General features: G+C 30.0%; 2 protein-coding genes across 2 annotated transcripts; one reads left to right on the top strand and one right to left on the bottom strand.

Moving 5' to 3' along the window:
• The first annotated feature begins 1,113 nt into the window (after positions 1-1,113).
• LOC107188418 (centrosomal protein of 120 kDa-like) lies at positions 1,114-4,968 on the top strand. The gene is made up of 11 exons (XM_015576714.1): positions 1,114-1,179; positions 1,460-1,607; positions 1,674-1,929; positions 2,026-2,706; positions 2,815-3,122; positions 3,194-3,437; positions 3,512-3,632; positions 3,709-3,812; positions 3,885-4,166; positions 4,228-4,556; positions 4,638-4,968. The coding sequence occupies exons 1-11, from the start codon at positions 1,128-1,130 to the stop codon at positions 4,966-4,968; spliced, it is 2,856 nt and encodes a 951-aa protein (XP_015432200.1). The 5' UTR covers positions 1,114-1,127.
• Positions 4,969-5,361: 393 nt separating this feature from the next.
• Positions 5,362-9,877, bottom strand: LOC107187923 (nucleolar protein 6). Its single transcript, XM_015576130.1, has 12 exons — positions 9,788-9,877; positions 9,250-9,705; positions 8,712-9,180; positions 8,357-8,638; positions 8,006-8,279; positions 7,642-7,936; positions 7,345-7,569; positions 6,844-7,278; positions 6,591-6,754; positions 6,264-6,517; positions 5,786-6,195; positions 5,362-5,699 (listed from the first exon to the last, which is right to left on the bottom strand). Exons 1-12 carry the CDS (start codon positions 9,803-9,805, stop codon positions 5,454-5,456), a joined length of 3,528 nt encoding a protein of 1,175 aa, XP_015431616.1. The 5' UTR covers positions 9,806-9,877; the 3' UTR covers positions 5,362-5,453.
• Between the last annotated feature and the right edge of the window lie 2,097 nt (positions 9,878-11,974).

The raw sequence follows: 11,974 nt of genomic DNA on the forward strand, positions 1-11,974 counted from the left end.
TATAAATAATAACAAATACTGTATCTCAGAAACAAAGTTGGAAAGTGACTGTCATACATCATAGCATCACTGGGACGTCCTATATTTTTATATAATTATATTGTTAATGTTTATACAAATATAATATTTTATGGCATAATATACAGAAGCTAGAATCATACAGAAATTAACTTATTATATTAAAAGTTCTCTTTAAAGATTCTTCTAAATTCTGTATTGTACAAGTAGATATGAAAACAACCATAATTAGCTAACATGCGTGAACTAGAGCGGAGGCAGACATATGTCTATCTCTACACATTCCTTTACCCTCAGATACATACCGTATGTAATAAAACACTGTCGATGAAAACGATCAATTGATGTCTGAGCTACAATATGCTAGAGCCGGCTCGCGATGCTATATATGATTATTCGCATATGGATGGCCTAGAACAATTTATTATAAACGGAGTCAATCGGGTACAGCTCTATTTCAAAGTTCAAAATTCAAATAAATTTTTTAATTCCCTCGCCCACGTTTACTTATGAAACATGCCGCAATTGGCGCTATAATACAATCCACTATTCTAGGAGAGTAACCTATCTATAATTATAATGAATGCGCCCCCTCCTAACAATTTTTTCATTGGTGTAACTAGTTTTTTTTTCTTCCCTGTCATATATTTTTCGCATGTCCCACGAATATTTTCAAAAAAGTCTGCACTGTATTTCAGATCATATGAGTTTATTGATTCTATTGAGTTATACGTGATTCTACTGAATTGAAGAAAAGATAATGTCGTTGAAAATTGTAATATGTTACCAAGCGATCATGCTCAGCTAATTATCTACCTTGACCTTGATTTGAATTTTCAAATGTGATAGTAAAAGTAAAGTAGCATGCTTCTAAACAAGAAATTTGTGGCAGCCGTTAATTTTTGTCAATTGTTATCTTTAAGTAGGATTGTCTATCTGAAACCGTATTGGTTGCTTAACTGAATCATGACATTTTGAATGGAATATGTTGTGACATTAAATGCTCGCGTTTCCATGGAAACCGATTTGAATTTTACCGATTTCTTTGATATATCTTAACTATTTGCATAGATTACTTTTACAATTTTTGTGTATTTTATCATAGTGCCATGGAAGAATTACCAAGTTCCGACGTACGAATTGTATTGAACATAAAGGAAGGTAAATTTTACAGATAATTGTTTATTAACCCTTCTGTAATAAGAATTGTTATATACTGAAGTAATTGTAAGCTAATACAGATTACTTGTAAAAGAATGTATTGTAATAAATAAAACTATAGATTTTTCAAATATATTTTTGAATATTCATGAAGCAAAGGCCTAGAAGGCCTTTTATGTTCAATGTTTCTGTTAAGTTGACAGGGTGTTTAATTGTTAAGTGATTTAAATATGTTATAATATAATATTCAAAAGTTTTGAAATTCTGTTGATAACTGCAGGTAAAGGTTTTGAACAAATTATACTACCAACGTTAGTAACTGCCACCTTAAATGGACACTTGTTAGAAACTGAAACAATAAGTCCAAGCCCTAATCCCCAATATGACCATGACTTGGTTTGGGAAATAGATAAAAATAGACTGCGGAAGTATGTACTATAAAAAGAAAGTAGATGCTGAGAATGTATTCTAACAATCTGATGTTAATTTTGTAGGATGAGATCTGGACAAGTCCCATTAAAATTAGAATGTTTTGCTGTTAAAGGCCTTGATAGTAAAGAGAAATTGGGATACCTCTTACTCAGTTTACGATCTGCACAGGTATTTTCTAAAAATGAAGGTGATAATGTAAAAACCAGTTGGTATAAACTATTAGGACTTAGAAGCGATTTGAAAATACACAAACCTGAGCTACTTCTTGGTTTAAGTATTCATGATCAAGAGTCTACAACATTAAATTGTCACATAGAGGTAAATATGTATATCATCATTTACGAGTAAGACTTTGTCTAATATGTCTAGGTAATATAAACATTTGCAAATTTGACATGATATATGCAATTACAGTCAAAGAATGCAAAAGAAATCAAGCAAACAAATTTTGATGCTGATAAAATAACTCCAATTTTACTACGTGATGAACGGCTTATACAATTAGGTCCCTTAGATACTTGTCATGAGTTATTTTTGATGAACATTGCAGCCATAACTGCAGCAAATACAGATTTATTATTACCAGAAAAATATTACTTGGACATGAAAAATAATTTATATTTTTGGTGTAAAATATTAGAAAATCATGTATACTTTAATCAGTCGAAAAGAGAATATGGTGAATTTTGGATACTCAATGAGAAAATTGTAATAAGGATCAGGACTTTGTTAAAAGTTTTGAAATCATACCTACAAGTAAAACCATTTTTGATTATATATTTGAAGTATAAAGATAACATAATAGCTCAGTCAGAAGTTAATTTGCAACCACTAGTTTCTACTGATAATATTGAAGAGTTTCTTAAAACTTCTGAAAATAATAGTAATATTTTAAACTACCGATGTTACCTATACAAAAAGGAACTTAATGAAAACGGTGAAACGGAATGTAGTAATTCGTACCTTGATTTACAACTAAAATTGCAGTATGTTGGAGGTAAAACAGAAATAATAATGAACACTCCAAGTACAGTATTCAGCAATACAGTCCCTCTTAATCCTACTAAAGAACAAACACATAATTTGAAACACATAGTAAGTCGTTCCATCATAATCTGTGAACCTAAATTTGTGAAAATTAAAATTAACAAAAAAAAAATTCCAGAATAAACATTTTAACTTCCACTTATATATGATTTACAGAATTATAGTGAAATAGATTATCACAGAAATCCAGCTGGTGACTTTGGAACATGCAATACTGCAATTCCAATGGTCAGTTTCTCAAATGGTTGCAGCGTGCTTAATAAACACTCCTTAAGCTATGAACATATAAGAAGTCAACAAATTAAGCCTGTATATTCCCAATCAGTTGACAAGTTACCATGTCAGTGCAGGTTCAATGATTGTTCGAAAAGTGTAGAAGCTTATCACTGCTATTGTTTAAACATTGTATTGATAGCCATTAAATCAGTATCTCCAAAACTAACTGTACCAAATATTGAAATTCAGTATGTACTACTTTGAAAATCGAAATTCAAATGTTTTACATTGCTAAAAATGTATTTCATATTGAATGCAGGTTTCATCATCCAAAGACAGAAATCGCATCAACCTTTCATCCGAAAATATCAATTGTAATAGGGGAAAACGTGAAGTTACAAGATATAGGATGTAAACTCCATTTTATATCAGCAACAGATGAAATTAAACATTTATTATCATCTTTCCCGCCCAAAATTAGTATATATAAAATAGATGAAGGCCCTAAAACTTGTATTGCTGAATGTGTAGTAGATGTGAAACAATTAATTTGTCAAAGCAAGGTAATTTAACATAAGGGGATAATATTTTACAAACATATGCACATGTAGACTAAAGTTATACCCACGTTTTTCAGACTGAATGTCAATGTGAAATACAATTGTATGATAAGGAACAAAGTATTGTTGGTAACTTAGATATTGCAATGAATTTAGAAGATCATGGCCCATATTATAGAATTAAGAAAAAAACACCGAGTAAGTTCCTCATACATTAGCATATAAATTACACCAAAGCGTTTATTATATTTCGTTATACTCTCATTTAAATTAGATGAAAATTTAGGACCCCCAATCTTAGATGACAGTTTAGCATACAAAATAGTTGATGAGTTGGAAACATGGAAGGAACGTCAAAAGGAAATATTCAAAGTTGAGGTAAAATATGATATGAATATAACTACGTCCACGGATAACATGTAATAAATATAAGGTTTCTTCACAATTCAGTTGAAAAGGAAGGAGGATCGTCATTTAAATTTATTAAGTCAAGAATGGCAAAAACATAAAGAAAGTTTAGAAGCAAAACTTGCGTGTAGTGTTAAACAATGTAAAATGTTAGCAAATAGTTTAAACAACGCCACAGAAGACTTAAGAACACGGAGATTAAAGAGCCTTGAAAAGGAGACGAGATTAATTAAAGCAAATGAAGAATTACATTGGTCGTATGAATCAAAATTACGCGAGCTCAGAGAGTCGTATCACACAATGCAAGACGAACTTATGTCAAAGGTCAGTAACATACTAATCTTCTATAAGATATAGAAAATTATACATTTTTAACACTTTGTAGATCAGTGCTCTTGAAAAAAGAAAAACTATCTTAGAAACGCAAGTTGAAGAATTAAGTACAGAAAGAGAAAGATTGCAGTTACTTGCAACAAAACAAGCAGAAGAATTAAAAACTTATCAGAAAGGATCTTTAACGCAACATCAAACAGCAACTTTATTACAAGAATTAAAAACACTCGAGGAAAAGTTGCAACATGCACAAGATAGTAAATCATTTTTTAAAAGTAAGTGGGCAACGGCAGTTCGTGAAATACATAGACTGAAGCAAGAATATCAGGAAGCTATACAAGTTCAGATAAAAAATAGTAAAGAAGAATTGGAAAACTTAGAGTATGTATCGTTTTTTACAAAAGAACTTTAATATATGAAGCTTTGCTAAAATAAAACGTACATTTGTTATTTCTTATACAGTTTAGAGGAGATACTGTGTGCAGATTCCACTGCTTTGACTAATGATCAAACTACATTGAACCAAATTCAAAAGGAAATCGATGTAATTAAACAGAAACCATCCTACATTGAAATAGATCCTTATAGTTCGGTTTTCACGCCGACTACTATGGGTCCAAGAATACCACAAAGCAATAGTAAACATTTATTAAAACAGTCAGAAGAGAAGGATGAACGATTGCAAGCGTTAATTGAGGAACGAGATTCTCTCCTAAAGACTGGTAGTTACACGTATGAAGATGCAATTATAATAAAATTAAATGCTGAAATAAGATCTCAAATGTTGAAGTAGTATAATATAGTATACTACTAATTTTTATAAACATTAACAAAAATATATAAAAATAATTTACAGAATAGTAAAATAATATAGCACTATAGAATATTTTATCATTTTTCCCATCTACATATACGTGTATATTTATTGAAATAAATAAAATGAATATCTTTAAGTTTTACTTTACACGTTTACAAATCTATTAATATACAATTCTACTTAAAGTTTAACAGCCATTTAGAATCAATATAACGTGTTCTTTTGTAATACTTTGTGATAGTAGAACTTGAATCATAAATTTTATGATTTATTATGAATTTATATAAATAAATTAGAAGACAAGTACATACTGTAAAAAAGATATTTATAATTATCATATACATTTCAAATTGTATATTCACTGTTCTTTGTACAATAAAAAAAAGGTAATTTTTGTATATTTATATTACAATTCATTTACATTAATGTAACATGTAGCCTAATATTTCTTGAAAGAATTATTATGTCAAGGAAAACCTTTTTGATCGAACATCGATAGCTTCTATCAGACCTTTTCCAAGTACATAGAAGTCTTGAATCATTGCTGAAATATTTAAAACTAATTGACCATTATCATTACACATTCGACAGTTAATATTTGACACTTTAAAGTCATTAGTTTCTAAAGCAGAAGGTTTCAACAACACTCCAATTACTGTACCACCATAGGTGTCATAAAAGAATAATGCAAATTCATCATAACCATTCTGAAAAGACGAACATACAATATTGAATTAAGAAATCATCAAAATATTAACATATAATACTATATAGAATTAATAATTAAAATTACCCTTAGTTCCTTTAAGAAACATTGTACTGGATCAAAATCTACAACTGGAATCTTCTGTGCATAGTGCTTCTTATATGGATGTACATCAAAGAGAGAGTATGTTTCACTAACATCAATTGCCTGCCTTCTTCTAGGAATCATAAGTGGCTTCAAATGTATTAAGCAATCGTATTCTGTGAGGGGTGGCCTAAATAAAGGCTTAACATCTAACAATGCTTTTGTAAACAGTTGATCTTCAAATAATTTTAGCGATTGTCTTGCTAAAGCAGTAATACGATTTAAAACCAGAGTGGTAGGCGCTTTTCTGGTCCATAGTGATCTTTGCTGATCATAAGGAGTAGATATAAATAATGGTGGTAAAGAATTTCGAGACGATCCAAATAAAGTTTCCACAGCAATAATTTCCTCTCCTATGATTATGGGTAGTATATTAGCAACAGCAAACATAATAATCCTTACTACTGCTATTAATACTTACTAGTCATTTCATTGTTAAAATTGACAATCACAGGATCTGTGTTCCAGTGACCTCTCGCAAAAGATTCTAACATCCTCAAAAATGCTACTTGAGGCACCTGAGGTGGTCTATACGGTGCCGGTGTTAAGTACATTGAAGCTACCAGTAAATCAACTACGATATCTGGTATATGAGAATCGTCCAATAATTGGGCAGAAAGCCATCGTTTTGTTAAACAACAAGCTGTTCCCAATGATGGTTGTTGAACATGTAGTCTACCATGTAAGTAAAATCATTTCTTTACAATTTTATAAACCTTCTTTTAGCATATAAATTAATTATCCTTACCCATGTAAAGCGCTAGTTAATTTCGGTAATTCGAACAATTTACTTTCTAATTCAATTGAATCGTCATTATCTTTATACTGTTTAACTCCATCCTCGGTTATTTGTTGCTTTAAAGAACTAATTTCCTTTTGGTGCGCTATTCTTACTCGGAACACATATCCTTCCTAATAATATATCACCATTTTCAACAATTTTATTCAAAACAAAAAAAATCCTAAAACACCCTGTATGATAAAGAATTAAATGTAGTAACCTTGTACACATCGATGTACGAGTAGTTTGCATTCACTACTAATCCATATTGCTTCCGAAGACATTCTGCAATCTGTATATGAAAAGCGCCCTTCGTTTTTCTAAAAGCTTCCAAATCATCTGGCCATTTTCCACTCGTCGATAACTGCAGGCACACTTCGAGTGGAGGAATGTATCTGGGTGCTGCAGTTGCGTTTTCCGATAATACTAAAGAATTTTTACTTTCCTTAATCAACTTATTATCCGGTCGATTAATTGTCGCTATTGGTGGAAAAACATCCGTGTATCGAAAAACTGCACTAGATCCTTGGACTCCGTGGATCGATAAAGGAATATCCGACAGATTCATCAATTCCTTCTCAAGGCTATTGAACGCATTTATTACTCTTAGCGTGGCTTCTTCTCCAGTGCCATAAGCGAAATGTGTTACCTGGACCTAATTATAACGAGACGAATTTCTCATTAGTAGATGTACTAAATTTATATGGATCATTATTATTACCTTTTTCAGTTTTAGAAAATCTTCCATTTCATTCGCAATGTACACAAACTGATCCCTTTCGAAACCAAGCTTTTTAGTCAATAGAAAAGTTACAATTCTCCTACATATCAGTCTTTTTCCCGAAGCTGTTTTGGTTCTGAACCAAACTACAGCTTCCCGGATAGATCCATCTTTAAATCGACGCAGTTCTGATCTCTGTCCCCAGAAGTTTCGAAATTCTTTTGCCTACAATATGATTGTCAAGCCATTATAGAAATTCTAATACACGTAGTTACTCCATTCGAGGTATTTACTCACTTCTGGTAAATTTGCTTCTGGGCCTTTGTCAACAACAGTATAGCAATTCTCTGAATTTAATTCCAATCCAATAAAAATTTCTCCAATATCATCAGAATCCTTTTCTCCACATTCCCATTCATTAAACTCTTTTGGCAGCACACAAATTTGATACACTCTATTTGTCAACCCTTTTTTCAGCATATTAGAAATAACATTTATTGCTTGATTGCGGTAATTTGGTCCATAATTTAATTTATCATTGCTACTCGACATATTATCTACTATTTTTTTGACTGCCTGAGTATCTTTAAAACTAAATATTTAACTAATATTACAGTCTTATTGAAAACAGTATAAATAATTCTTGTGTTTATGTAATTACCGTATCAGATGATCAAATGCCCTATAGAATGGCACTTTTCTCATAAAAAGAGATTGGAAACTATCAGCATGTGCACTATCCAAATGATGCAAACAGATATCTGCTTCCTTTTGAATCCAAGAGAAAGTAGCTTTGGATACATATGCTGCAATGTTATGGTAGCCAGTACTGTCGAGGAATACACAGTCATAATAATTTTTATAATTTGCAATTCTATTTTTACTATGTTCATCTGAACTCATTGTGATTCCAGTTTCACTCCAACTGACTTGCACTGATAAATTGAAAGATATAATTATCAATACTTGGAAAATATCTAATAGTTCAGTGTTTGATTATGAAATACCTTACCTAAATTATACCACACATTTCTCACTATTTGGTAGCTACTCATAAATGTATTTAATTTTTTAATAGACAATAAATATAAAACAAACATTGTTATGATATATCCATTGAAGCCTTCAAAACCTTTCATTAATTCACGCTGAGCTAGCCATATTTTTAATAATATAACACCATCTCTTATGTTTGGATATTCCTTTATTATTTTTAAATTTTCCAAATTTATTCTCGAGGCTGTCAAATCACGAAGAATAATACTATTGTAATATGGTGTTGGTGGTAAATCTTCTGCAAATATAATAATCTTCATAACAATCATTCAATGATGAAAACTATAAGAAAGATTATATTTATGATGTACCATTAGTTTCCTGTTGGAAAAACCATCCGGGTCTGATGCTATTTTTCTCTGGCAGAAATCTATTTAATTTAAAGCTCTCTTCTTGGGCTGTTATGTGCACCAACACATTAATCTTTGTACCCAATTTGCCACTTGGTACAATTTTTAACATTGGTCTTAAACTATCTCCAATGAACTTTTTCTCCTCTACAATATCATCAGTAATGTTAGATGCTATATATGCTAGATATATTGCTTTCTTTTTTAGGTATCTGTAATTCTGGTAGTCCTGTTTTTGAAACATTTTTGCAGGCATTTCAATCATTACATCCACAGTAATGTTTAGACCAATCATAGCATCATATGCATAAGACCCTATGATAGCAATTTGGGATGGTTTAAGAAATTTAAATGTTCCTTTCATTTCCTTTGGTAACTTAGGCATTGGAATACGAACCTTCATTTTTTTCTTTAACTTTTTACCTAAAAGCTAAAGTTATGCTTAGAGTAAACTAATTTATTCCAATAATTTATAGTATAATTCAATGATCTTACATACCCGGTATTCCTCTGTTTCTTTTATCGAGTTTATAGTCTTCTCTAACTTTTCAAACCAGCTATTAAACAGATGTTTATACTTGTCCTTGATTCTAACTTCATTTAGCATTTCCTCTATTTGTAGCCTGAATAAGTTAGAATTGAACAAATTTTCTGTCTCTTTAAGTTGATTCAATTCTTCAACTGTTGGTGGCTTATACAGATCTTTCTCAAATTTCTTTTTTTTTTTTGGTGCAGTATCTGTGATATCATCAATAACCTTTTTTCTTTTTTTATCCAGTGTTAGGTGCATATCTTCTATAGTACTCTTTCTTGCTTCCTTTTCTGCTTTTTCATTTTCATCACCGTCATCGTTTTCAGTTTCCACGTTATCGTCTTCATCAACCTCATCATTCGAATAATGATCACTTTCAGCAGCTGATTCGTCCGAAGCATTCATGAAATCATTAATGTTTGCCTAAAACGCACAATTTTCGTATGACAATCGCATCACATAAGGTTAAACTGTTATTAGATGTTTTCGATTACAAATAACGTACCTTATAAGGACCTTTCATCTTTATCGTTTAATTTTATAATCACTTTAAATTGAATACTCTAAATTACTCTATAACATCAATAGAAATCAGCTTGCAATAAACAGAAAAGTCAACATACCATGCTTTCACGTGCACGATCGCCTCAAAACTCAAACCTCAAACCAGTGTTGATCAGTCTTGAATCAAGACTCTTGATCGCTTGATCCACGATCCACCACGACCACGTGAATCTCAAAATCAACATTAGCGCCACCATGAATACAATTTCCTGCGCATGTTCAGCCAGTATTACGACTTTCACTTTGTTCTCTTTTTTGAATTGTTGAATTACTATTTGTATTAAAATAAAAATTAATATTACCAGATATTACATACGCTAGATATATAAATATAAGATATTGAAAAATTGAAGTATATAAGGTTGAAATATAATTCATGAAATTGAAAAATTAATCAACAATTTTTGTGGGAAAATAAAGTTTTGAAGCTTTTTGTCATTTTCACGAAGAAAACAAATAATATATTGTTCATCTTTTATTTATTATTATATTCTTATACTTTTCAAGATGTTTTACAATGTAGTTTGAAGATATCGAATACTATAAGTATTTTTACGTGGTATGCAGCATGTATATAGTAAAAATAAATCATGCAATCTATAAAAATTATTATACAAAATCATTAACTGTAGAACCAAACTTATTATATGCTTGCCGCTAAACATTGCAGATACAAAAATATACTACGTTTTCTATATATTGTATGAACATATTTTTATACTTATGCAGGTAGTCATTCTAGCCATAAGTTAATAAGTTTCAAAAGTCATGTATGATACATAATTGAGTATAATCTATAAAAAGTATAATTAATAATTCGATGTTCATGAATAAAACAAAAAAATAAAATACAGACTTAGTAATATGTAGCTAATTGTGTATTATATCTATAAATGATATACGATTGTATACAAATGTGTAGTGTATATAATACATATATAAATGCATATATATTGCCGTTGCAAAAGAGAGAATTCTTATGTAATATGTTGCCTGTAGACTACTTTGTGAATTCAAATTTTTATAAACTAATTTATTAAAAAACAACAGTAAAACAGAAATCAATGTAATCTATTAAAGTTTTTCAGAAATAAAATAAAAACTTTTAAATTTTGCTAAAGTTTTTATTTTATTGTACATTGCACATTCATGCACTACATTACGCATAAATATACACAGTTTATTAATACATAGTTATGTTTCTGTGTCTTCCAACATTAGAAAAATAATAAATGTTGTAATAAAATTGTTTTACTTCGCCATACTTCATTAACATTATATTAACTTAAGAAAGTAGTAAAAACATCTGATTATTATTTTAATAAAATTGTCGATAACTGTAAAGTATTATGATTCTCACTTTTGCAATTAGAAAATAGAATAGAATTATTACCTTTATTATACATTCTTCTGTATGTATATAAGAACTAATGCAATAACGATTTTATAATCACAATGATCTTCACAATGGAAGCCCACTTTTATTCAAAGGAAGGTCATGAAATGAACATTCATATAAAGACAAGATGCAACAATATTACTTATATGCATCATTGATATTTTCAACATGGCATTAGAAATCTTTATATCATAAACATATTGTTCTATAACATAAAAATTATTTTGCACCATTCTTGGAAGACTCATTCGTACATGGGAAAGGTCTTACCACCCTTAATATACGAATAAGAAGTATATTGTGCCAGGTCAAATTATAATTAATTAACTGTTAAATATTATTTGTAAGATGAAACCGTAGTCATATTATGAATTACATAACTTTTTACGATTGACTGGAGATATGGGATTTGGAGAACTAAATTAAACAAACTTTACAATTAGCACCTTCTTGGGTTATTACAACAAAACATACAGCAAACAAAGTTTTTTTCCACAATAATAATAATAATAATAATGTGTAGAACATACAATCCTTTTTTTTCGAATGAAATCTTAAATAAACCTTAAATAAAATATAATATTACACTCCTTTTGCTTGAGACTTCTTTGTTTTATATGTACCATATGATATGATATTTTTCACTGCATAACTTTTTGTACAATGATATGCAATTTCTTACACTCCACAAAATTTAGTAGTTTCCAGAATGTTACCAAACCAATGGAA

The sequence above is a fragment of the Dufourea novaeangliae genome, unplaced genomic scaffold (genome assembly GCF_001272555.1).
Source record: "Dufourea novaeangliae isolate 0120121106 unplaced genomic scaffold, ASM127255v1 scaffold16, whole genome shotgun sequence".
Lineage (NCBI taxonomy): Eukaryota > Metazoa > Arthropoda > Insecta > Hymenoptera > Halictidae > Dufourea > Dufourea novaeangliae.